General features: G+C 46.2%; 1 protein-coding gene across 2 annotated transcripts in view; it reads left to right on the top strand.

The window, feature by feature from the left end:
• Positions 1 to 261: 261 nt before the first annotated feature.
• The window catches only part of ABTB2 (ankyrin repeat and BTB domain containing 2), a 206,790-nt gene continuing 179,527 nt past the window's right edge, over positions 262 to 27,524 (top strand). For both annotated transcript variants that reach the window (XM_054240748.2, XM_009007907.4), the window contains exon 1: positions 262 to 1,577. In XM_054240748.2, the coding sequence (XP_054096723.1) occupies positions 695 to 1,577 (883 nt within the window). In that variant the 5' untranslated portion in view covers positions 262 to 694. The remainder of the gene's footprint in view (positions 1,578 to 27,524) is intronic.

Genomic DNA, 27,524 nt, shown 5'->3' with positions numbered 1-27,524 from the left:
CGCTCGCTCGACCTTCCCCCTCCCCCAACACCGCTCAGATCCCACCCCATCCCAGCCACGCGCCCCACCCTCGGCCTCCAGCCCCGCCTCCGCCGCCTCGGGGTTTCACTCGCGGTTGAGTGAAATCTGCATAGTGACCGCCCCCTCAGAGATCATTGGTGCAGCTCCGCCCATCGAGGTCGCCGATTGGTGAGCCGCCCGGGGTTATTTGCATGTCGGCCGCCCCCGGGTACCCAGCTGTGCCGCGGACCCGCGCCGCACAGAAGTTTGCCGAGCGCTTTCTCGCCGGCTGGTCCCGGACTCGCGCTGCGCCCGGCGCCGCCACCTCCTCCTTCTGCCACCGCCGCCGCCGTCGCCGTCTCCCTGTTCTCCCGGGATTCCTTCTCTGTGGAGGACTGACGCTCTGCTTGCGGGAATTAGAGACGGACAAGGGGGAGACCCGAGAGGGAACGGCGGGGGTCTTTCCAGTGACAGCTTCGAGTTGGGACGCCGGGCGCTTGGGGCTCCGGCTGGCCACGGATCTCGCCCACCTTCCCGCGGCCTCCGGGCAGGCAATGCGGACGCCGAGCCCCGCGGCGCAGAGAGGAAGGAGGGCGGCCCGGAGAGCCTAGAGCCTGTTTCTGCCGACTTGGAGAAGAGGGCATGGAATTGTGAGCGCCCCTCGCTCGGCGACGCCGCCCCCGGCAGGCTCCCCATGGCCGGGACGTACAGCTCGACTCTGAAGACCCTGGAGGACTTGACCTTGGACTCCGGGTATGGGGCCGGGGACTCGTGCCGCTCGCTCAGCCTCTCGTCCTCCAAGTCCAACTCGCAGGCGCTCAACTCTTCGGCGCAGCAGCACCGCGGGGCGGCCTGGTGGTGCTACTCCGGCTCCATGAATAGCCGCCACAACAGCTGGGACACGGTGAACACGGTGCTGCCCGAGGACCCCGAGGTGGCCGACCTCTTCTCGCGCTGCCCGCGGCTCCCCGAGCTGGAGGAGTTCCCCTGGACCGAGGGAGACGTGGCCCGGGTGCTCCGCAAAGGGGCGGGTGGCCGGCGGCTGCCCCAGTTCTCAGCCGAGGCGGTGAGGCGCCTGGCCGGGCTGCTCCGCAGGGCACTGATCCGCGTGGCCCGCGAGGCGCAGCGCCTGAGTGTGCTGCACGCCAAGTGCACCCGCTTCGAGGTGCAGAGCGCCGTGCGCCTGGTGCACAGCTGGGCGCTGGCCGAGAGCTGCGCGCTGGCCGCCGTCAAGGCGCTGTCCCTGTACAGCATGAGCGCCGGCGACGGGCTGCGCCGGGGCAAGTCCGCGCGCTGCGGCCTCACCTTCTCAGTGGGCCGCTTTTTCCGCTGGATGGTGGACACCCGCATCTCCGTGCGCATCCACGAGTACGCTGCCATCTCGCTCACCGCCTGCATGGAGAACCTGGTGGAGGAGATCCGGGCCAGGGTTCTGGCCAGCCAGAGCCCTGAAGGCGGAGGGGTCGGAGGCGGGGAGGTATCTGCTGAGGCCCTGGAGATGGTCATCAACAACGACGCCGAGCTCTGGGGCGTCTTGCAGCCCTATGAGCATCTTATCTGCGGCAAGAACGCCAATGGTAAGAGCGCGGGCCTCCGACTGGCAGACGGGGTAGGCGAGAAATCCTGCCCTGGGCTACTGGGGGAGTGCATTTCCTAGGACAAAGCTGGTGGCTGTGCCAGTACTTTGGGAGAAAGCGTTTGGTCTGAGGATGGGGTTCATTTAACGGCACTTGTCAGGGATTGTCCTAAGTGTAACTGATTTTCGGAGGGTAAAGTCATCAATGATCTCTACCCTGTTCTGCGGGGTATCGTGACTAATATCTTGGGGCTGTTCGTTGATTGGGAGAGATTGAACCTCTTGACCAAGCCCTTCCTGAACCTCTCTTGAAGTGAAACTTACTGCCCCGTAGCTCTTTGCCGGGCTGGACTAGGTCTCTAGTTGCTGACAACAGCTGTGCAGATTGACTGATTCCGCCCCCTAGTTCTCCCCAGCTCAATGGCAGCAGCCAAAGGGTCCCAACTTAAAGATCTGAGCCTTGGTGAGATGGGGGAGGGGAGTGGGAAGCCTAAGATCTGAGGCTGTGCCTTGTGCTTTGCTGGGCTGAAGGACTCCATCAGGTGCTCTCTTGGGGGATGGAAGGGTAGTGGTGCGCTCTTAGGAATGATGAAACCTGTGAACCCTTGACTCCCCTTCCTAGGAAAGTAACACGGATTGTTCTCTTGGGGTCTGATTTTCCAAGCTGTCACCAACCAAATGAGCCATTGGTTAAAACCTTGCATTGTATTAAATCTTCCTTCTAGAAAAGAGTGATGGCCCATCAAGGAGAAAAGATATGGAGGGATAGGTAACTGCACGGTGTCAAATCTGGGAAAGGAACCGTTGTTGGGTGGTTGCACTTCTCTGAAGATGGTGTGGATTTAGTGCAAAGGATGGAAGCAAAGCACTTGACCTTTTCCCTGAAAATATTAGGGGGTGTGACATTGCATTCAATGGCAAACTGCCAATGAGACTTCAATTTCAGGAATCAGCACCATAAACTGTTCAGAATAGTATTACATTAAACAGCCTTACAATCTGATTGGAAGGTCATTTGAGGGGCATAAAATGGAAAGGGATAAAAGAAGTCAACATGTGGTTTAACATAATCATAATAGCTGAAATGTAAAATAACACCTAATGTGTCATCGTTGTTCTTAGCACTTTCTATTTAACTCAAATACTCCTAGCAAGCCTATTAGATAGGTACTTACTGTATAGTATTATGCCCATTTTACAGATAAGGAAAGGAAGGTATCCAGCAAAATAATCTGCCCAAATTATACAGATGCTAAATGACAAAACTGGAATTTGAATCCAGGTAGGCTCCTTTAAGGTTTTAGCCACTGGTAGAGAAGAAACAGTTTTGTTTTTTGGGTTTGTTTTGTTTTGTTTTTCTTACTAGACTATAGCTCTGAGATCTTATGCTATAATATAAGCATAAGATCTCTATAACTCCCCATATGTGAGTTGGTCTTCTCGTCCAGTTTTTGAGAACAGTTGACATGTTAGGCCCATTTTGAAGACACTCTATATACCCAGCATGGCTTACTTTGACATTTATTGATTTTGTTTTTAAATTCTGGCACTGCCAAAGGAGATGCTGGAATTGAAGAGCATTTGCTTGTTAATTTTCTTTCTCTTAGGTCAGAGCTAAGGTCAGTCCCGAATCTCAGTTGATGATGTCACAGCTGCTTGTTGTGCTTCAGGTTTATGGCATCAGCACTGGGAACACCAGCTCCAGGGCAGGAAGTGGCGGGCAGGGGAATTTCCATCCAGTCGTCATAGCTGAGGGAAAGAATTCTATACTTTTGGCTGAGGGGAGGCCCAAACTGAACTCAAAGAAGTAAAGGCTCCTAGGAGAAAAGACTGATGACCTAACTCTGTAAGACAAACAAGAATAAGGGTGGAACCGTAGATGCAAAACAAAACAAAAATGCATCTTTCATGCAGAACAGGTGCCCAGCACATTGAGACGCTTCTCCCAGCTTTTCTAATTGCAAACTGAAGGAAGGAAGAGCAACTCCCTGCCCAGGATACCCTGAAGACGCAAAGTAGCCAGAAACTGCTAGAAAACAGGTGTCTTCTGCTAAAGGGCTTCCAACCAAATAACTATTTCTTATCTAGGGCCAGCATTCCTTAGGATTTTCTTTATAAGTTGGGCTTTTGACCTACCTCCCTCTTTTTTTTTTTTTTTTTTTTTTAATAATGACAGGGTTTCGCTATGTTGCCCAGGCTGGTTCCAAACTCCTGGGCTCAAGCAGTCCTCCTGCCTCAGCCTCTTAATGTGTTGGCATTATAGGTGTGGGCCACCACACCCAGCCACTACCCCATGTTTTAACCTCTTCCTTACCCTCTCACCTTTCCAAACAATCCTCGTTAAGCCTCGGTAGTCAAGACAGCAAGATTCTCTGTGGCAGACAACAAATCTCCCTGGATGCTCAGAGCCAAAGTGTCTCCCTCTGTACATTCTCAAGTCTCCAGGGAACTCACTTGCAGGCGAGGTGACCATTCACTTCCACTTAGCAACTGGATGCTCATTTTTTATACATGAAAACCAGGGGGTGGCCACACTAAACAATAACCAGGCTGATTTATTAAGTCCATTTAGACAAAGTGAAATGAATGTTTAGTAGAGGGGCAATGAATTACTTATGCCTGAAAGCTGGCTTCAGAGGGAAGCATAAACTGCTTAGGAACAAAATGGAGTGGCCCAAACCTTTGTTATATTAAAATTACCCCAAGGCCAGCAAGGTTACAGTTTACACAGCTGAAGACCAACTGGGAATGACTGCATATGGGAGGGAGAGTGCTGGTTAGAATTCTTGTCCTGCTGGTCTTCCCTTGAAATTTATATTTATTGTTGTTATGCCTGCTAATTATACAGCATGGGCACATGCATTTGACTCAGCTATATAGGGCTTTTAAACTTAATGTCTTCCAACTAAGAATTTAAGGGCTCTAATCCATCTATTCCTTTCCATTATTCAGAATGCAGGACGAATATAGTTTTGCTCAGCAAAAGAGGGATAATAAAAGTTCCACAGTGTTTATAAAACATGCTCCCAGCTCTGTAGAGCAGCAGGAGTTATATATTGTTGCTCATTTGGTATTGATGTCCCCAATCCCATGGCAATGCCATTAAATGATGATATCTTCATGACTTCCTTAGGGAGGTAGAGAAACCAATTTAGTAGAGTAGTATTTATAAACAGGGAGTTTGCAGAAAATAGAAACTTTTCCTATCCACTCATCTCCCTCCCTATTCTCCTCTCTTCCCCTCCCCTCCCCCATCACTCCCCATATGTGATTTTGATGCTGAGCATTGCTGCCAGGTTTCTTCTTGGTCATTTTTCTTACTAAGCTTTTGTGAGTGTCTGTGGCATTTTAGAAAATCCTATTCAATTTCTAGATTCTTAAGGAAATGATAGGATGTTGGTGAGAATATTCTTGTTCCAAAGAAGTATCCAGGGTGTACAAAAGGATTGCTCTATCCTAGTGGTAACATACACAAGACTTTGGCTTCACTATGAGGGTTTGAAACCTACCTTTGCCATTTATTTTATTTTGTTACTTATTTAGAGAGGGTCTTGCTGTGTTAGCTAGGCTGGAATGCAGTGGTACAATCATGGTTCACTGGAACCTTGAACTTCTGGGTTCTAAGGAATCCTCCTGCCTCAGCCTCCCAAGTAGCTGGAACATGCCACCACACCAGCTAACTTTTTAATTTTTATTTTTGTAGAGACAGGGTCTTGCTATGTTGCCCAAGCTGGCCATAAACTCCTGGGTTCAAGCGATTCTCCCGCTTCAGCCTCCCAGAGTACTGGGATTACAGGCATGAGCCACATATGCCTGACCATACATACCTTTGCCATTTTCATGAGTGGCCTGGAGCAAATTTCTTAACCATTCTAACCTTCAATTTTGTCATCTGCAAATGGGACATAATAAGAGCATGTAGCTTATGTGATTGGTATGAGAATTAACTTAGAACATAGATTTAAAGATCTTAGCACAGAGTAAATGCTCAATAAATAGTAAATTCATTAAACAATTATTGAGCACTGACCCTGTACCCACCACTGTTAAAAGTGCTGTGGACTAAGTGGTGAACAGGGGAAAAGCCCTCCTCTCATGAAGCTTATAATCCAGTAGAGGAAATGAGAAAAAGTAAACAAGGATTTACTCTTAGTAGGAAATGTTGTTAAAAAAAATTCTTTTTAAGGGCAGGTTAATGGGATAGTGTGACAGGACTAATTTAAATGACAGTCAAGCAAGGCTTCTTTGAAGGTTTATTCATAAGACCCAGTAATATCAGTACTACTAAGGACCTTTAGGCCAAAAACAGTGACTGAAGACTTTTCCAAATTATTTAGTTATTCACCAGCTGAGACAAGTCTCAGCATCTCACCTACGGCTGAGAAAGAAAAGGGCTGCTTGTAGAGCGGGGATAAAACCTCTTCTGGTTGAAGGACTGACTTAGTGATGTGACTGCAGGATGAATTTCTACTGAGAGAATCAGCTGAAGCAGCAAGGGTCGATTGAGTTTATTAGGTGTTGTTTAATCAGTTTCCACACCTGGGTCATCTGAAGGATGGGGGCAGCTTCCCATTTCTTTAACTATTTCATTAAAGCCAAGAGACTTGGTAAAACTGAGACAAAGCAAGCTTTGGAAATGAAAACTTACTTTTTTTTTTTCTTGCATGCCTGAGAAAGGCAATCCCAGTCTTAAGTAGTAAGAGGAACGAGGTAGGGTTGTTCCACTTCCTCCTTCTGAAAGCTATATACCTGACTCCCCAAACTGGAAGAGCCACCCCTCTGTGATGCTTCCTCAGCACCCACGGCATATTCTTAAACCATTTCCTGCTTGTGTCTGTCTCTCCCATCCAACTGTGGGCTCACAGTCTTCCTTGTATCTCTCATAGTATCTACAATAAGTGCGCTATAAATGCTGGGCAAATGGTAGATTCCACTATACAAGTTTAAAATTTACATTTGAATTCCTTTGATACATCAGAAGAATCATCCCCCATTTGTACCAAGGCAGAAAATTTCCAAGTTGTTATTGATGAAGAGAGTCAGCATTTGGGGCTACATTAAACCTTTGGCTACCCTGATTTCCAGCGGTGTTCCCAAGTCTGACTTTGATGTACAAGACATAAGATAGGGGAGTTTTCAGATTAGGAGAATGCCTCCAGTGTATAATACTCGAAGAGGAAGGGCTTCACAACAGACGACTAGTGCAGTAGGCTGCAGATAAGTCAACAGGAGGATTGAGTTGAAGCTTTCCTTAAGGATGGAAATACCAATGGCCCCCTTGCCAACAGAGCTGCCCCGAAGGACAATTTATGTTGATGACTGTTGCTCAGAAGAGATTACATCTGTGTCCCACTCCATCTGCCTCCAGTCTGAGAAGTGAACCAAGATAATCAATTGCGAAGACATTCCTGGGTTGGCATCCCAGGAATGGGATGAAACAAACCAGAGACACTTTGCTGCACTTCCTCAGCTTTGTCCTTATGCCACCTCACTGTTAATATTTATCCTCTGCCAGACAGGACAGGGGGTAGATTCTTCACCTCTATTTCTCCTCTTCTGCAGCTGTAGTAATAGGTCTGACTTTTCTGCAGCACCTCAAGCTTGTTCTCATCCGTGAGCTTTCCCCATATGAATTCTGTGAATGTGTGTCCTTTCACTGAGAGGTCTCTGTGAGTCCAGAATTTACAGCTCAGTAATGGCTGGGCCAGGACTAAGTCCCATTTTGCTCAAGCTGTAAGCCTGTGATTTTCTTGTAAAGAATTACAGAATCCAAGGTAGCAAATACAGGTCAATACTTGGCCCCCTTCAAATGGCAGCTAGGGTCAAACTCATAGCAAGAACAATACTTGTTACAGATCTTGTTTGTTAATGGCCTACAGTGTCCAGACCCTTTACATTTGTTGGGCCAATGAGTGTTCATGACCACAGTGGAAGAGCAGGCACTGACACCCAGGGGTGTATCTTCCTCCAAAGGATGCTGTTCCTCTGTTTAAATGCTGCTTGCTGGCTCTTTCCACCCTGGAGGTGCCACTGATTTTAAAGAGCCATCATTGCTGCTCCTGAGGGTGGAAGAAGGAGACACAGAGAGCCAGGAAGGTCTTTACAAGTGTCACCTGTTGGTGACCGATAAGCTCAGCCAAATAGAGAAACGGCAGAGTCAACTGCAATGCTCTTCTAAAGGAGGGGTGAGTCAGCTCAGCAAAGGTGAATACGTGAAGGACAGAAGGTACCAAGAGGGATTTGAGTGTACGTCACGGGTCTCAGGGTGCTTGGCATACCTGTTCAGGAGTTGGCAGAAGACCCTTTATGAAGGGGGCTTTGATTTCCTCCAAGTCTCCCATGGTATCTGGCTGCTGACTCCATCTAAGTGTTGAGAGCACAGGGAGAGAATGAGTCAGCGACATAATAAAGCGCTGAAGGGCCCAGGCTTTGGAGTCTGAATTGAGTCCCAAATTGCTTGCTTCTTACTGACCCAGGCCTTCAAGCAATTCACTCTAAGTCTCTATTTCCTCTACTGTAAAATGAAGGGCTTATACACATACTGTTGTGCTTGTGCATACTCAGTGCCCTGGGATGTGAGAGATGCAGCCGGGCTTGCTGGTGAGAGCACAGCACGGGGTGGGGCTGCCTGGCTGTAATTCCTCATAACCTCACGCGGGAGCTGTGTGACCCTGGGCAAGCTGGTTCACTTCCAAGCCTTAGTTTCTTCCTCCATCACAGGGCACTATTGACATTTTGGACCAGATACTGTTTTGTCATGGGGCTATCTGGGGCATTGTAGGATGCTTCATAGCACCCTTCTGCCACTGCCAGTTGAGACCATCAAAAATGTCTCCAGACTTTTCCAGATGTTCCCTTGGAAGCAAATTCACCCACCCGTTGTTGTGAAACACCACTCTATAAGATGGGACTGAAAATAGTACCCAACTCATAGGATGGTTGTGAGGATTTTATAAGAGTTTCTGGAAGGGACTTTGCATTCTGTCTGGCACATAAAATATTATTATTATTATTATTATTATTATTATTATTGGAATGGAGTCTCACTCTGTTGCCCAGGCTGGAGTGCACAGTCTTGGCTCACTGCAACCTCCTGGGTTCAAGCGATTCTCCTGACCTCGTGATCCACCCACCTCAGCCTCCCAAAGTGCTGGGATTGGGCATGAGGTATGAGCCATGGCGCCCGGCCCCTAATTATTATTTTCAACAAATTTGTGTTGGTTGCACTGATTGTGTTAATTTTTGCCAAAGTCTCTATTGCAAGGAGAATCATGACCCAAGTCTCAGGGCGAAGGGTATTTTCACAAGGCTTTCCTTGGTGACTAACAGTTTGTTTCTGGAGGTAGGAGGAAGTTATGGAATCTGGAAAAAGCACTCTTGCACCCTGCTCAGTTATGGTCCTTGCCCCCAACACCAAGTTGTCTGGCAGTGGGCAGAGAGATGAGATCTCTCCCTCTGAGTTCAAGCCCACCTCTGCCAGGATGACAGCAACAGGGCACATTCAAAGCTCCAGGCCCCCAGAGAGCAATTCTGCTGTGGATATTAGACCCCGCTTGTGGCAGCCGCCAAGTCCTCAGCGACAGACATAGCAGGTGTTTTGTGTTTTGCTGGCCTGTCATGTAAACATACTTTGCGGTCTTCTTGCTTGTTTTAAAAAAGGCCTAAATGGTTTTGCAGCTTTGGTTGTGTGCTTGGAGCTGCATGCAGGACTGGGAGGAGATACATAGGGAACACAGCCCAAGTACGTCCGAGAAATGCCACGCCGGCATCATAATCAGCTGCTCACTCACTGAGCGCCAGCTACATCCAAGGTAATGGAGACAGATTAGCTGGGGACAAGACTCTTGCCTGTTTAGAGTTTAGAAGTGTTTAGAATCTAGGAGGGAAAGCAAAGCATGTATACAGTTAGTTACAAAGAAACTTGTAGTCCCTACCTTCAAACAAAGAGGGGAGCATTAGTGATAGACTCCACTGTCTAGTCTACATCGCTGGTTCCCCATCGTGGGTGCTTTTCTGGAGCTGTTTCATTTAATCCTCCCAGCCCCTCTGGAAGGTAGATATAAATAACTTCCATGCCATAGTTGGGGACCTTGAAGCTTCTGGTGATTAAGGAGCTTAAAGGGAAGAGATGACTCCTGGCTGGGTGGGTGAAAGGAAGTCAGAGTTTCTTTGTGGAGGATGTGGCAGGTGTGCCAGTGATTCGGGCAGGTAGAGCTGCAACTGCAGAGGGGGGAGGGGATGAAGAGCTCCCAGAGGCTTCCAGACAGAGGGAACAGTGTGAGTGAAGACCTGGAAGCCAATGCGTGTATGTTGGAGAACAGCAAGTTCTCCTGCTTGGAGGGAAGGTTCAGATACATGACACGCAGGAACAGTGGAGATAACACAGGAAAAAGGAAAGCTTTCCCACATCTTTTATCCAGATGTTAAGAAGCCTGCCAGAGTGCAGGATGAGAGTTCTCCAAAACTTATTTTCATAATTCAGAAATTGAGTGTGTCTTCTCCCTAGCTCATCTTAACCACGGCCCCAGACCTCCATTACTCCTCTTGGTGATTGAAAACTTGACCTCAAAAATGCACTCATCTGCTGCCCTAGCAGTAAAAATAATAAAAGAAGACTTTAACCAAGCAAACTTGGGTTGAGAGGGGATGAAGAACAAGGCTTCTATCAAACCTTCTTTTCTTGTTGAATTTGGCTCTGACTTTGCATTTCTTCCATGGCCCTGAACACAGCACTTTAGGCCAAAGCAATCCTAGGACAGAATGAAGGTCGAGACTGGCAAACTTGTTAACTGAGGCCATGAGATTGACTCTTGCCAAAGCAGGACTCTAACTAGTGCAAGGAGAGAGCTGCATAAAGCAGGGTGAGATAAGATGGTCCCAGAACTTCTCTTTTGCTTTAAGTCTGACTAATATCTACAATATTCAATTTCCAGTTTATTATTTTGGACAACTAAGAGCTCAATTCTCAGAGATGCTTACAGTTTAATTCCTAGTTAATGTGTTTCCAGAGCATTGATAATAAAGATTTCAAGCATATTAAATGCTTAATATCATGGAACCACCTTAGAGCCAATTGTCATCTGAATTGGAGTCCCTAAGGTGCAGCTGAATTCTGCTGACAATAATAAAATGTGATAGGTCATCAATGGCTTAGCTAATAACTCGGGCATTGGTCTTTTTCCTGACTCCAGTGTTATGAAGGAATGTTCTTGTCACTTGACAAACGTAAAAAACATGAACATACTGCAAAAATATATACACAGTCATTTGTAGTTAGTGACTTGAGGCCCATGGTTTGGGTTCTTCCCCCCCCCCCCTTTGGTGTGAAGTATCACGCTGTCACCCAGGTTGGAGTGCAGTGGTGCAATTTTGGCTCACTGCAGCCTGTGTCTCCCAGGTTCAAGCGATTATCCTGCTTCACCCTCTCAAGTAGCTGGGATTATAGGTGTACCACCACACCTGGCTAATTTTTGTATTTTTAGTAGAGACAGGGTTTCACCACATTGGTCAGGCTGGTCTCAAACTCCTGGCCTCAAGTGATCCACCCGTCTCAGCCTCCCAAAGTGCTGGGATTACAGGGGTGAACCACTGTGCCTGGCCCATGGTTTGCTTTCTTAAAGTAAGCTCAGGAGAGTCAGGCCCATGATGGAAAAATTAAACAGGAAAACTAAAGTTGGAATTCTGGACATACAAGGTTAGAGTTGAGGAGACATTAAACTGGACCTCAAAGAGAGTGAAAGGGGCCTCTCAGTGCATGAAACCCTCCCTGCAGTGGAGGCCAAGCTTTTATTGAAAGCTTTGTAACTCTTTTTAGTCTGTACCTTTTAAAATATGAAAATTAGTATTTGCTGTGTGGGGAGCTATTAATAAAGAAGCCTGAGGCTCACCCACCAAGCGGGTGTATATCCACAAGCATCCAGAACAATCTAGTACAGAGAGATGAGGATTTGGGTCCAGAAAATTCTGGGGTGGAGCTTGCCCCCTTGGTGACCTGGAGTGAATCATTCCATCTCTTGGATCTCTGTTTCTTTATCCGTGGTGTGGAGAGGTGGACTATACTCCCCAGGGCCTTTCTGTCTCTGATAATGTTTCTAGACCCCACCTGGACACCGTGCAGTCATTTTCCTAAGGTCAAGCACTGTAATTGGTATCCTTGGGAAACAAACAGCCCAGGGTGGTACTGGATGAGCTCTCTGAAGACCTGGCTTGGTAATAGGGCCAGACACCATCTTTTTAATATTTAATATTAAAATTAACTGTGATGATTGTACTTAGGTTTTCCTGTGCCCCTTTCCCCAAAAAGATGAGTGCTACATGCTTCTGGCCGACCTCATGCTTCAGTGCTTGACAGCTGCACCCAGGCCCTGGCAGGCCGGCACTGTGGTGAGATCCAGCTTCGAGGTGACTTCATACAGCCTGTCCTTGAAGCCCGCCTACCCAGACTTGGGTATTTATAGCAGGGGAGCAGCTAGAAAAAAAAAAAATTAAATGTGCTACACCCTTCTTTATACGATCAGGGACAGAGACAGGCATTGTGAGGAATTTCGAAGGCAGAGCTGTATAATCCAGCAGGATATTTTTAAATGCTGTTTGTTGCAGTTGGCAGGGCCGGTGTTTCAAAGAGGAGGGAAAATGAGAGTAACTGAGGATGACAAGCTGCCAGGAATACTGAGGGCTGAGACACGGAGCTCCATGCTCCGAGGTATACAGGCTCTGAACCCTGCTCTACTTCACCATCACATAGCTTGAATGGGGCTATGGGCAGGTAGGATGAGAGGCTAGGGAAATGGGGTGGCTTGTCTGTCTCTTTTCCCTGTTGGCCCACCCACCTTCAAATCGCAAGTTGAAAATCAATGAAACCTTCTGGAGAGGCAGAACATATAGCAAAAAAAGAGTTGGTTTTGTGAAAGCCAGGGACCTGGTTGTTTCTTCTTCAACCCATCTCAGCATCTGGGTAATTAAAGTTCTACATGGGGACACAATTTGGAAGCAAGTTGCTTGCAGCTGTTCTTCTAGACGGAATCCTCTGAAGTACAAGCTGGGCAGGCCAGGACTATGCTGGGACCCAATTCAGTAGCAGGTGAGAAGTCTTCAGGGGTAGGGCTGCCTCTGAGAAGGCATCACAATGTCTCCCACCTGTCCAGTGGGTGCTTGTAAGGTATCCTAAGTAGTGTTTTTTACAACACTGGTCTTTGAGGAGACAAATGATGATGGTGGGGGTGGGAGCGTGAAGACTAGGTAGGGGAGAGGCCAGGAGTTCTGTTTGGGGTACATCCGTTTGTTCATCCAACAAATATCTGTTGAGGACTGTGTACTGGGCTCTGTGCCAGGAACTGGTGATGCAACAGATGAGTAAAAGGAGCCTGAAGGAGGGCAGGGTGCAGGCCCCGTGGATGATGAGGCAGAGCAAGGCGAATCACAAGGCCAGCCTGGCTGGAGAAGACAGGCTCCAGGCAGAGGGAATAGCAAGCGTTCCTGGTGGGTTCGAGGAGCACCAAGACGCTCCTTGCGTGTGGCTGGGGCAAGGGTGGTGGGAGATGTGGCTGGAGAGGAAGTGGTGGGGTGGTTAGTGGGTTAGGCCATCATGTAATGATTGGCTGGCTTTTAGTTCTGAGTAAGCTGGAAGGCATTGGAGGGACTTTTAAGCACAGTGACTTGATCTGATTTGTATTTCAGCAAGGTGACTCTCTGTTGTGTTGGAAATGGACTTTAGTATCAAGTGTGGAAGCAGCGAGACCAGCCACTGGCATTTGCCAACAGCTTGGATATGTGAGGTATGAGAGAGGAATCAAGGGTGACACCAGATTGCCATGGTCTGAGCAACTGGAAGGAGGGAGTGGCCATTGTCTGAAGTGGGAAAAGCTATGTACAGAAGAAGCAGGACTGCATCAAAGATCCCAGTGTGGTTTTGGCTGTCTGTTTCAAATCACATACAGATATCAAATAGGTTGGGCCAGGCACAGTGGCTCGGACCTGTAATCCTAGCACCTTGGGAGGCCAAGGGAGGTGGATCACTTGAGCTCAGGAGTTCAAGATCTGGCTGAGCAACACAATGAAACCCCATCTCTACAAAAAATACAAAAATTATCTGCATATAATGGTGTACATCTGTGGCCCTGGCTACTTCCAAGGCTGAAGTGGGAGGATTGCTTGAACCCAGGAGGCAGAGGTTGCAGTAAGCTGCGATCATACCACTGCACTCCAGCCTGGGCAACAGAGTGAGTGAGACCTTGTCTCCAAAAAAAAGGAGGTTGGCTGGGAGACAGGCCACCTTGAACTTCATTAGTCATATGATGGATTGAAATATTGCCCTTCTTTGCCCTTCCAGAGGGTGGGCTCAGTACAGCAGGGCTGCGTACAGATTCAGACAATAGAGATTTAATATTCAGTCTTATAATCTTTGGCTGATGGCCATAGAGCCCCTGAATTTTGCTTTCTAGCTTCTTTGTAGGCAGCCAGCCGCCTTTAATAAAGATCATCAACTCCGTTGTTTCCTGCCATCAAAATGGGGCCTGTTTAATTAGTCCAATTGTTCTGTGGATCATTGTGACTTTGTGTCTGTGTCCTTCAATTCTGGGAAAGCAAGACTCCATTTTTCAGGCAGCTTTGGATTCCTTGAGGTCAACTCTGGGTCAGAAATTTGGCCGAAAAAAGAACACTCTTAGATGATTTGAGAAGGCATGGGGGCTTGGAGTGGTGTCCAAATGGTTTGGGAGTGTCCAAGTGCCTGTTGGATGCTTTGACCTCTGCTGTTCAGAAGGGTCAGGGTGCATGGGGATGCTAAGAGATGGGGTCTGAAGGGCTTGCCACTGTCTGACTGCCAGCTGGATACCTACTATCTCTGCCCCTCAGTTTTCCTCTTCTGTTAAATAGGGTTGCCATAGTTCCTAGCTCATAGGGTTGTTGTTTCAGTGGTTTTCAATCCAAGATTCACGTTAGCATTACCTGGATAGCTTAAAAATAAAAGGGTGTGTGTGTGTGTGTGTGTGTGTGTGTGTGTGTGTGTGTGTGTGTCTGTGTGTCTGTGTCTGTCTGTCTTTCTTAAAGCCCTACCTCCAGAAATTCTGAAATAAATAGATAAATGGTCTGGCATGGGGCCCAGACCATGTGGGTAGTGTGTGCGCATGTGTGTGTGTCTGTCTGTCTGTCTGTCTTTCTTAAGGCCCTACCTCCAGAAATTCTGAAATAAATAGATAAATGGTCTGGCATGGGGCCCAGACCATGTGGGTAGTGTGTGTGCATGTGTGTCTGTCTGTCTGTCTGTCTGTCTGTCTTTCTTAAGGCCCTACCTCCAGAAATTCTGAAATAAATAGATAAATGGTCTGGCATGGGGCCCAGACCATGTGGGTAGTGTGTGTGCATGTGTGTCTGTCTGTCTGTCTGTCTGTCTTTCTTAAGGGCCTACCTCCAGAAATTCTGAAATAAATGGATAAATGGTCTGGCATGGGGCCCAGACCATGTGGGTAGTGTGTGCGCATGTGTGTCTGTCTGTCTGTCTGTCTGTCTTTCTTAAGGCCCTACCTCCAGAAATTCTGAAATAAATGGATAAATGGTCTGGCATGGGGCCCAGACCATGTGGGTAGTGTTCCTGGGAGAGCCTGGTACATGGTGAGCATGCAGGCGTTAGCTATTATTAGTGGTAAAAGTATCCTTGTTCTGGAGTGTATCTTTTCGCCCCACCCAGGATGGTGACTTTTCTTCACTTCACAGCCACCGCTGCTTTAACTCACTCATCTGGAGAGATCACCAAAGAACACTCTAGAAAAACTTTAATTGTTAGGTTTACTGGGAAAGGGCATGGCTAGATCTAAAATGGGAGCAACATAGTAGCCCAGAGTGGTGGCACACATCTCAGCTACTTGGGAGACCGAGGCAAGACGATCACTTGAACCGGGGAGGCAGAAGTTGCAGTAATCTGAGATTGTGCCACTGCGCTCCAGCCTGGGCGACAGAGTGAGACTCTGTTTCAAAAAACGAATAAATGTCAGAGTGAGACTCCATCTCAAAAAATGAATGGATGAATGAATAAATAAATTAATTTTTTTAAAAAAGGAGTGACACCATATGATGTTATTTTCCCCACTGGTAAATGAAGTGACTACTGTGATTCCCATCTTTAAGAGGAGGAAACAAAGGCACGGAGAGGTTCAGTAGCTTGCTCACGGTCACACAGGTAATAAGTTGTAGAGACTGTGATCAAACCTAGTCAGCCTTACCCCCGATTCTCTACTCTTTAACCATGTATGTTCCCTTCCCAGCCAGAGAAGCCAAGAGACTGAATTCTCAACTCTGATACCCAGCACAGACCTACCGTGGGTTGAACTTTTACAAAGCACCAGGCCCCAGCCCATGTGCTTCATGCATGTTATGTGATTCTTACCATCATATATACTCTTACTCTCATTTTGCAGCTGAAAATACTGAGGCTCAGGGAAGTTCAGGTGACATAGCTAGTCAGTGACACAGCCAGTCTCTTTGAGCTCTGAAGTCCTCATTTGCCCTGTGGTCTCCTCCTCCTGTCCTCAGGAGTGGTCTGGGTGGGAACGAAGCACATGCAGTGATTTCCTGAGTAAAGAAATGAATGGGTTGGCCCAAGAGGACAAGAGTAACTGAAGCGAGGCCAAAGCATCCCTTGCTGCATCTCAACAACTGAGCCATTAGGGGCCTGAAAATAGTAACATCTCCCAATGGGGTGGCCAGCCAGCTGGGTCTGAGACCTGCGGGGTAGGTATTTGTTTCTCTGTGTGTTTCAAGATAATACCCTGTGAAGCACATTGCTTCTTTTCTGTTAGTGTGAATGAAATTGCCTCTGAAAGGTTGTGTGTATTGGTTGCTTAAAATAGCTCAAGAGGAAGAATGTTTGGAAGCTGTTAGCTCCTTGAGTCTATTTCCTTGATTTATGATACTTTGGAGAGTGTGGGGCCTCTTCTTGGTTACCCTTCTGGTTTTTCCTTTCTACCATGTTTGAGTCCTTGTGTCATCATAAGCCAAAGGCATTTGTCACCAGAAAATGTGGCAACCTTTCCTAAGTAATTTAATGGGAGACCCTTTACATGTTTAATCTTTTTCTTTTAAAAGGAGGGGAAATGGGGAGAGGTCATTTGTTTTGGAAATGGCCATTTCTCTCTTCCAGCTGAAAACGTTTCAAGATCAGAGCAATGGCCTTTGCTTGGGAGTAAGAAAAATTTATTTTATTTTTCCGTTCACACTGAGGCCTGCCCTAGGAAGTCATGAGTTTTCTTAGAACTTCCATCTTGTGGTGCCCAGGAGACCTGACAAGCTGTGAGTGAGAGGAGCCACAGAGCTGCTCTGTTCAATACAGCAGCCACTTGCCACATATGGGTATTTAAATGTATTAAAATTCAATACGGTTAAAAAAATCATTTCCTCTGTCACACAAGTCACATTTCTTGTGCTCCCCATCATATGTGGCTTGTGGCTACCATATTGGACAGTGCAGCTATAGAACATCTCCATCATCACGGATAGTTCTGTGTAACAACACAGCCATTAGAGTGGGTCAGCGGTGGGTCACTTGGGGCCAGTTTTCTGGGTTCTCACAGGTCTAAAAATTTTAACCATTCCTCAGCTTCTCAGAAGCCCTCTATTTGCAGAAACAAGAAAATTCATGGAAGTAGAGATTAAGGCCATTGATTCTTGTGGCTCTAACCTCTGGACCCTTGACACAAGGTCAGGTTTTATGATTTCCAAGCTCTATAGCCTAGGGCAAGTCACTTAGCCCCTCTGAAATTGTTTCCTTGTTGGTGAAATGGTGTTTTAAAAAACCTCCCAGGGATGATGTAACTATTTAAACAAAATAGCAAAATGTATATAAAACAGTATAAGGCTTGACACATAGTAAGAACTTAGATGTGTTACAATGTTTTACCTGCATTTTCTCCTTTGAGCCACCAGTATCCTGCAGAGGTGGATACTGTTGCCAATTTCAAGATGATGGATCCGCTTTCAGAGTGCTATTGCTACCATCACTGCAACTGTTCCTGCTGTTTATATTCCTAGGATTGGGTTCTGCTTTTTTCCTCCAAGGCTCATCTTTCCTACTGAGCTTGTTGATTGGCCCCTTGTCATAAATCAGAGGATATATGTTTGTTTGAACTAGGAGCTCTTCTGAGCTTTCATTCAGGGACTGTTCCTTCCACCATGGGAGGTGAGCTCTTTTCAGAGATGTTTGCCTAAAGCTGTCCTGTTGGTATCTACTTGGAGAGCTGCCACCAGGAGAGCCACTGCCATGATCTGGGGCTTCTTGGAACTTGAGGTTAAGGTTTTTAGTGCTTCACATGCCCTGTGGTCCTTGGGCATCCTTCGCCATGAGGACTGAGCCTAACAGAGCCTTCATTGAGATCTTAGCCAGGGGTGGCTTTGGGAGGAGTATCTTTGAGAAGAGTAGGACTAAGAGAGGCCTCCCTTGAGCTGTAGAAAGAATCCTTCCTAATTGCGCCATTGCACTCCAGCCTGGGTAACAAGAGCGAAACTCCGTCTCAAAAAAAAAAAAAAAAAAAAAAAAGCATCCTTCCTAAAAGATATTTGGTCACACCTGAGTCCTGGGTTCACACTCCGCTCCTCACTTGGCTAGGTCATATAGCTAACTATTTAACTGCAATACCTTAGTTTTCTCATCTGCAAAACAGAGATTATTAAAACTTACCTGGCAGGCTGGTTGTGTGAATTAAACGAGATGATGCTAAGTAAAGCATTTAACCCAGCACATAGCAGGTAGGTATGAGCACGTACCACCAGATATGAGCTACTGTTGCCATCCTCATTGTTGCTTCCTAGCAATGGTATTTAGTGCACCTATTTTTTCATGTGTTGTTTGCGTTTTCTCCTTGAGAATGTATTATCTGTCTAGTCAGAAACAGTGACCCAGAAGGGGATTAGCATGTAAAGTGAGTGTCTAAGTTAAACTTGTATATTATGGACTCCATGTGGTCTGTTTCCTTCCTTCTTCCCTTCCCTTCTTCCTGTTTTTTTTTTTTTCTTTTCTTTTCTTTTCTTTTTTTAGGATGGTGAGGGCAGGGGTGGTAAAAAGCATGACTCTGTGCAGTTATCATTTCAGTACCCCATGAGGTGACCAGCCCACCGCCTTCCTGCTGGTTCAAGCTGTATAACAAGCACCACCCAGTCAAACAGTGTAATCAGAGCTGGATTATTTCTATAGGATTACTTTGTGGTGTGAAGTGCTGGTGTATTTATGCAATTGCCACTCATTTGCCAGCATCCAGAATGTGCTAAAGCTGCCACTGGTGATGAAACTGAAATAACTTGGAACCATATGTAGGAAATCCAGTAATTTTCATCACCATTGTTACAAGGGAGTTTAAACTGGAGGAATCCAAATGGCACCAAGAAATGATGATATCCCTATTTTCCAGGAACGGTTCTACTCAGGCACCAATCTCAAAGAGAAACTTCTAGGAGAAAACAGGAAGGACATGAGGCCAGGATATTGCATTATTGTGTTGCCACTGGGGTAACCGGGTCCCCACTGAGGGCCCTCCTAGGTGGACCACACCATCTTTTGTGAGGCTTCCCTGGCACTGACAGATCACTCGTGGTTAATGGGTAACTTGAACTCTTCTTGCCAAGTAGTTGCTTTGTTATCTGTGCTATGCTCTCCTTCCTTGTCAGCACAGCCCCTCAGACCTCAAAAGGATGAATTGTTGGCGGGACAGGGGGAGCACGTGGTGACCTGTAGCATGAGTCCACATACGTCTTCCCCTTTCCCTAAGTCACTCGTTGCCAGACCCTGGCTGGTTGCAGAAACATCTTGAGGCACTTTAAAAACTGATGTTCTGGATTGGGTGCAGTGGTTCACACCTATTATCCTACCCACTTTGTGAGGCCTAGGTGGAAGGATAACTTGTGGCCAGGCATTCAAGACCAGCCTGGTCAACATGATGAGAACCTGTCTCTCTATAAAAGTAATAGTAATAAATAAGTTTTAAAAATAAGGTTCATATTCTAGAACCCACCCTGAATCTATTAAGTGAAAACCTCTAAAAGTGGGGCTAGGACATCTGCTTTTATTTTATTTTGTTTAGAGAAGGACTTTCCCTCTGTCACCCAGGCTGGAGTACAGTGGGGTAATCTCAGCTCACTGCAACCCCCACCTCTGTTCAAGTGATTCTCTCACCTCAGCCTCCCAAGTAGCTGGGACTACAGGCACATACCACCGAAGCCAGGTAATTTTTTTTTTTTTTTTTTTTTTTGTATTTTTAGTAGATTTGGGGTTTCACTGTGTTGGCCAGGCTGGTCTCAAATTCCTGACCTCAAGTGATCCACCTGCCTCGGACTCCCCAAGTGCTAGGATTACAGGTGTGAGCCACCATGCCCAGCAAGGACATCTGTATTGTTATTAGTTTTAGAAGGAGTCTTGTTCTGTCACCCAGGCTGGAGTGCAGTGGTGCAATCTCAGCTCACTGCAACCTCCACCTCCTGAGTTCAAGCAATTCTCCTGGCTCAGCCTCCTGAGTAGCTAAGATTACAGGCATGCACCACCACATTCAGTTATTTTTGTACTTTTCATGGAGACAGGGTTTCACCACATTGGCCAGGCTGGTCTTGAACTCCTGACCTCAGGTGATCCACCCTCCTCAGCCTCCCAAAGTGCTGGGATTACAGGCATGAGCCACCACACCTGGCCGACATCTGTATTTTTAAAGCCACTCCTGTGGTGATTCCAGAAAAACGGTCAGGTTTGGGAATTCCAAACCTGGGAGGTGGGTTTTGTTCTGTGCTCCTCTGAGAGTATGTATGGGGCAAAGGACCCTCTTGAGGATGTACAGTTTGGGAAAGGCCAGGCAGAGAGTAGGCTGGTCTTTGAGGGTCTTCTCTGTGGGTGGTAAGATGGAGATCATGGTCAGGGTGATTTGAGTAGGGGGAGATGGGGGGGAGGTGTTAGACAACGTAACTGGTGTTTACTGGATGCTATCTTGTTTAATCTTTTCAACCAAATGTGATGAGTTGATGGTGGTAAAAATGCAGGTTGATATTTGTCAAATGCTACTCTGAGGTGAGCAGAACACTGGTAATTTGCATGCAGTAAGTATCCTGTGGAATCCCAGCTCACATTATTTATCCTCATTTTACAAATGAGGAAACTGAGGCCTTGAGAGAGTTGAAATGACGTGTTCAAGGTCATACATACACAATAAGCGGCAGAGCCAGTGTTTGAGATTAGTGCTGTCAGACTTCAAAGCCCATGTCTTCCATGCTGAAAGTTTAAATCGAAAGCATTAGGCTACTGGGTCAAATAAGAATCCTGCATTATAAGTACAGTGTCAGAATGTTTCCAGAAAGATGCTTGTGCCATCTTTCCTCAAGGTACTGCCCTTTGGCCCTTCCAATCCTGGCTTTGAGAACCTTGTTATTTCTCCAGGCTGAGAGCAGCAGCCAGTCAGCTGCGCCCATCCTTGAGCTATCTGTGTTTTGGTCTGCTGTTCCTCCTCCTCAGCCCCTGCCGCCTTCCCTATACAGCCCCTGTGTGCAACTCTTCTTCCCAGAGGCCCAGAATCAAGGCCTTTCTCAACAAATAAGCCAGGTTCTGGGAGTGCTGCAGTCACCACCCAGGTGTAAGCCTAGCACAGGCCTCCTCTTAGCCAACACTCATCCGAGTCTGCTCACTCCACTCAGATGGTTGTCCTCCTCGGTAAACTGAGAAGCAGTAGAGGCTTGTGATTGATGGTGTGGGTATGAAGCTGGACTACCTGGGTTCAAATCTTGGATCTACTTCTTCTTTAACAAATTACTTCATATCTCAGTGCCTCAGTTTACTTGTCTCTAAGATGGGGATAATACCACTTACCTCTCATATGATAGTTACAGACAAGATTAGATGAACTACACCTCCTAAAATGCTTGGAATAGGGCCTGGCACATGAGTCTCCAGTCAGTCAGTCATGATGGTGATGATGATAAAGTTGGGGGTTATCTTTGGCGACTCTTCCCTTGGCATGGAGAGGGAGCCCACCCATATGGAGTATCAACCCTGAGTCCCACAGTAGGGAATTAAGGGCCTGGGGGAAAAATCTGGGTTTAATTCCAGGTAAACTGCTTTTTTTTTTTTTCAGACAGGGTCTCCCTCTGTTATCCAGGCTGGAGTGTAGTGGCACAGTCATGGCTCACTACAACCTCAAACTTCTGGGCTCAAGTGATCTTCCCAGCTCAGCTTCCCAAATAGGTGGGACTACAGGCACAAATCACCATGCCCAGCTATTTTTTTAATTTTTTTATTTTTTATAGAGATAAGATCTCACCATGTTGACCAGGCTAGTCTTGAACTCTTGGCCTCGAGCAATCCTCCCACCTCAGCCTCCCAAAATGCTGTGCCTGGCCTGGCTGCTATTTTAATGTGATGCTGGGCAGGTACCTCAACCTGTTTGTTTTTTAATCTATAAACTGGTAATGACAGTAGTACCTGCCTTATGGTGTTGTAAAGGTGAAAAGCAAAAGTGTAAACAATGCTTCTTTTAAGGTGCATGGGCTCAGCTGACATTGAATGAATAGGAGGAAAAATATGAGTTGAATAAGTGAAAAAAATCAGCCCAAATGATTATATACAGCACAATAGAATTTAGATGAAAACAAATATGAAGATGTGCCGAAGGAGTACATTACTGGTACAGTAAATACCATACAAGAGAGAAAGTGAGGGGACAGGGAACATGGATAGTGGTTACGCCTCATGGGAAGAGGGACAGGGATGGATTAGGGGAGGGAGCTCATGGGGGTTAGATGCATGTAGATGGTTGCCAAGGCTCTAGCTTTTGTTTGGAAGTTGATTTCACATTATAACTAATTAAAAATGGTCATGAACCAAAGATTTTGATAAATCCAATTTGTGCACCTGAGGTTAAAAAATTAGTGGGTTCTCAGTTGGTGGTAGCTATTTATTATCCCATGAACCACCTGAACCATGCCACAGGCCACCATTCATACCCTTTCCAATTGCCTCTCATCTGTGCGAAATGCCCTGAGAACTGAGTTTTTTCTCCTCCAACCACAGTGGCTTTCATATGGGAAACACAGAACAGTGGGGATATTTAAGTTGCCTGGATTCTTAGGTTGGGGCAGGTCTGAGGCATAAGCTCCCATGTGTATCTAAAAAAGCTGAACAAAGACACGGTTGTTTTTGTCCTTGCTGTGCCAGATGTAAGGCGTTCATTAGAATCACCTTAAGAGCATTCATGTTAGCTAGGAGATTCTGTTTTCCAAGAGAAGGAAAGATTTGGGTTGGATCTGATAGTGTTTGCCTTGGTGTGATTTTAAACGTTTCTGGTGCCTTTGTCACCACTCGCATCATGACCTTTCCCTGTGGCTTTTTTTTTTTTTTCTTCCTGTGGCTTCCTTCCCTTAGTGGAAAGGGGAAGCACCAAGATGTTTGAGACACCTCAGTCATTTGCTTACTGATCCCCATATCTGGGTATAACGTATTCTCGAGTCCTGCTCCTGTCTCCTGAATTTGACAAAGTAGAGGAGCCGAGAACATAGGTTTTGGAATTTGTGAGACCTGGGTTCAATTTTGGGATCTTCACTGTGTGATCTGAGGTGGAGGCATTACCTGTTATTCCTTTATTTTATTATTTTTTATAAAGACAGGGTTTCACCATATTAGTCAGGCTGGTCTCAAACTCCTGACCTCAGGTGATCCACCTGCCTCAGCCTCCCAAAGTGCTGGGATTACAGGCATGAGCCACCACGCCTGGCGTTTTTTCTTTTTTTTTTTCTTACTTTTTTTTTTAATATATTTAATTTTTTGAGACAGTCTCACTCTGTCACCCAGGTTGGAGTGCAGTGGCACAATCTTGGTTCATTGCAGCTCTGCCTCCCAGGTTCAAGCGATTCTCCTGCCTCAGCCTCCCAAGTAGCTGGGATTACAGGTGAGTGCCACCACACCCAGCTAATTTATGTATTTTAAGTAAAGACAGGGTTTTGCCATGTTGGCCAGGCTGGTTTTGAACTAACCTCAAATGATCCGCCTGCCTCGGCCTCCCAAAGTACTGGAATTGCAGGCTTGTGCCACCATGCCTGGCCTGTTTTTATTTTCAGTTTTTGGGAATTTTGTTTGTTTTTGTTTTTGTTATTTATTTGTTTTGTTTTTCCTTCATTTTAGAATGAGGTTCATAAAGTCCAGAGTCTTAAATGCACAGCTTGATGAATTTTTACCCAGACATGCCCCTATGTAACTTACCCAGGTCAAGATCAAGATTTAAAACACAACTGCCTGGGAGACACCCTCATGGCCGTTCCTTGTTAGTGTCTACCCCCCTTAACTATTATTCTGACTCTTGCAACCTTCAGTTACTTTTGCCTGTTCTTGAACTTCAGGGGGTGGGAAAATTATTAAACTTTTCTGAGCCTCAGTTTATTTTTTAAAGTGGAAGTGTAGGTAGTACTTGTGCTATGGAGTCGAATTAGGAGAATCAACTGAGACAACACATGTAAAATCATTCAAGAAATATTTGTAAAACCCTTAACACTTAACAAAGTAAAGCTGTTTGTTTATGAATTGCCATTGTTGACCTCAAAGTCTTTGCCTGTTTCTCACCCAGACAAAGCAGCCATTTCGCCAGTGCTCACCATAATTCATGTTTCCTGCGCCCTCTGTTTCCTTCCATGTCCTGTGACTCCCTCAGCACACTTCAGAACACTCCCTGAACACGGTTCCATCAGTGGCTTTCAGGGCTTTCTTTTTTTACTGAAACCAGTTCTTCTTGCTTAATAACGCAGAGGAAATGGGCAGGAAAGCAGAGTTCTGCTGCCTTTGCCTCTTTTTTCAAAGAGCGTCTGTTTGCTCTATTAGCAAAATCAACAGAGGCACTGCTGGACAGCGGGCTAGGCTAGACCAGCTCCCCTAGGCTGGGGGGTGGTCCCTGCATGCTGAGTTTGCTGAGGACCAGGAGTGGGTCACTGTGTGCTTTCAGAAGCAGCAGCAGGAGCCAGTGTTTCTAGTTCCTCCTCAAAAAACCCAACCAAAATAGCTAGCCCTGTGATTGGCTAAAATTCTTCAATTATAATTTAATTCCTTTAGGTCAAGGGTGGATGGGGGCATAATACCCTGAGTGTGAGTGTGGGGGTTACAGTTTTGGAGGGAATAATTTGGCATGTAGGATTCCATTTGACTGTAGTCTGAATGATTAGTAGCATAGACTTTCCTTAAGGTAGGTCTTCATGGAGGAGAAGGGAGAACTGCAGTGGGTGGCGGTGAAGATGCAGGAGGCTGAGACAGGTGAGATGGTGAGTGCCCTGAATTTGTGAAGTGGTCTAGGGCTGGGTCTGCCTACAGCCTCATTGGATGCGTTTACAGATGCCTCCATTACGTCAAGTGTTGCATCAGGATAGAAGTGAAAATTTATAGTCCTACCCTTCAGGACCTCCGGGTCAGAGAGTAAGAATCAAGCAGGCAGTTGTAATACAGCCTATTGCATACTTTGCTGAAAAGACCATGGCCACAAAATCAAATTGGGGGGGCATGGAGTTGTTACATGCCCCCAATCTGATTTTGAGTCCCAGAGGTGGTCATTTGTGTTGAGATCTGAAAGATAAATAGAAGCTAGCTCACAGATCTGTAAAACATGTGATTCATACCACGGTATCCTTCGGACTCTCACCAGAAATACATTTCCAAGGATAACTTCTGCTCACTCCATAAATGAGGTTTGACTTTTACTGAACTACTTAACACTTTTGCTAGCGGCAAGGCTGAGTTTTTAAATTTTTCTTTTTCCAGCAGTCTTACAACCCTTCTACCCCTTGCAATGTAATGTTGAATACGTGGGTCTTCTGGCTCTGTCAAAGATTTTCATTTCCCTCTCAGGTGAGCAAAAGAGTCTGGAAGGGAAGATCTATTTATCAACTGAAGACTTTATTAGTATGAGTTTAGGAGTAAGAGAGTAACCTTGCTACAGAGCCAGAAGAGAGAGAGAGATGTTTGTCATGGAAGAGATACCGTCTTGGCATCCCTCACGTGGCCAGTCATGGTGTATGGGGCCAGCATGCCAAATTGCTCAGTTACCAGGGGACCCAGACTTAGACAGGAAATCATGGTAGGATGGGAAGGAGTCCAAAATACACATGGCTGGGATACAGTCAGAAAAGAGAGTAAGAGAACAGTGTATCTATTTTCCTGAAGTATTGCAACGTCAGATGGGGTGGTTTTTCCACGACTCCTTACTCCTTGCATTTTATGGTCCTGATTTTTCAAGCTTTAATTTTTTCCACGTTAAGCAATACTTATGTGAGTTGAAGTGACCCTTTTATATGTTTATGGTAAGCACTTCTTAGGCTTGTCGTCTATGCTTTTTAAAATGCCTCCAAACCAGAAAGGAGCCAAAGTCCCTTCAATCAGGAGGGCTTTATGCTTCAACACCTGGGAGGAATATCTTTTTGGTTTTACCACAGCTGTCTTTATCCTGCAAGCAGCCCATTTGAAACCCAGCACTCCCTCGTTTTATGGGATGTGCTCGTAGAACATAGGAGGGGTCCCCTGGAAGGCTGGATTTCTTGGAAATCTCTGCTGCCAAGCTCTGCAACTGAAATTTCTCATTCATGAAGAAGCACGTTTGCATCCTGCCTGTGAAGTTGTTAAATGAAACTGGAAAATCAGGAAGGGGATCTGACTTGTACTTTTGCAGATGTAACTCTGGAAAAGTTCTGAAGGGGTCTGACTGCACAGGAGCTTGGGAACAGTTCCTGGCCTCCAGCGGAACATTTACCAGGTCACTACTGATACCATTTTCCATGAACTGCCCTGACATATTTCTTGGGAGCATGCTGAACTGTTGATGAAATGACAGTTATAGCATCGGGTTCACACCTCTATGCCTCATTGACAGCTAACCCTCTCTGCTAAATTGGGTATAATTTATCAATTGAATTTATCTCATGAATTTATTTCCTTTGCCCCACATCATGATGTTATGACCATGGCCAGTTTAGGAATGAGAGGTGATGACAATAATCACTCACAGAGGTACAGTTTCTCATGGTTTTTACAAAGCACTTTCACGTTCTTTCTCATTTGATCTCACAGCTATGATAGCTACCATTTATTATGTCTTTCTATATGTCAGGCACCTTGCTAAACACTTTATAAATTTTACCCTATTTAATCCTTAAAATGACCCTGTGCAGCAATACTCTGATTTGTTCCCATTTTACAGAGAAGGACACTGTGGGTCAGAGAGATTAGGCCTTTTGCTCCAAATCCTAATCTCGGCTCTAGGGTAGAATAGGGATTTGAACCTAGATCTACCCAACTCAAAGCCCACATTTATCCAACTCAAAGCCCTAAATACCAGGCAATGCTACCTCCTATTTCCCCTGTGTTAGAGACAGAGGGCTTTGTTTTCCTATAGAAGAAAATGAAGTGCGGGAGGGTTCACATGGCCAAGGAGTGACCCAGCAGGGACTGGAAGTCTGAAGTCCTGTGAGATCAGTGCTTTATCATTACCCAAGACCTGTTTATCTAAGCAGTATTCCCAAAGCGAAGTCCCTGGCACTTTCTAGCCAGCAATCACTTGGTCAGGAATGGCCAGTCCTGAACACATATTTAAGCGCACAGTGATGGGAAGGAGTTCTGGGAATCCAGTGCATCATTCTCATTTTCTGAGTAATTTAAAGCTAAGGAACCATAAAGTTGCTTCTAAGTACACTTCTGTTTAACATTTCTGTGTCAGGGCTCTGCAGGCTACAGACACAGTTCAAACCATTTGAAGCAGAAGAAATATGCTGGCTTATTTAAAAGTCCCAAAGTAGGGTTGGCTTCAGGTACACATTGACTCAGATTCACTGGTACCTTGGGACCCCGTTTCTCTTGCTTACTCTTCCTTCCGGATTCTGCTCCTGGATTGGCTCCATTATCTGGCCACCTTTCTCCTGTGGTTGTAAACTGGCTACAGCAACCTCAGCTTTGAAGCTGAGTAGGAAA

The sequence above is a fragment of the Callithrix jacchus genome, chromosome 10, assembly GCF_049354715.1.
Source record: "Callithrix jacchus isolate 240 chromosome 10, calJac240_pri, whole genome shotgun sequence".
Classification (NCBI taxonomy): Eukaryota; Metazoa; Chordata; class Mammalia; order Primates; family Cebidae; genus Callithrix; species Callithrix jacchus.
Note: the sequence above shows the minus strand (reverse complement) of the source record. Positions and strands in the feature narration are given on the sequence as shown.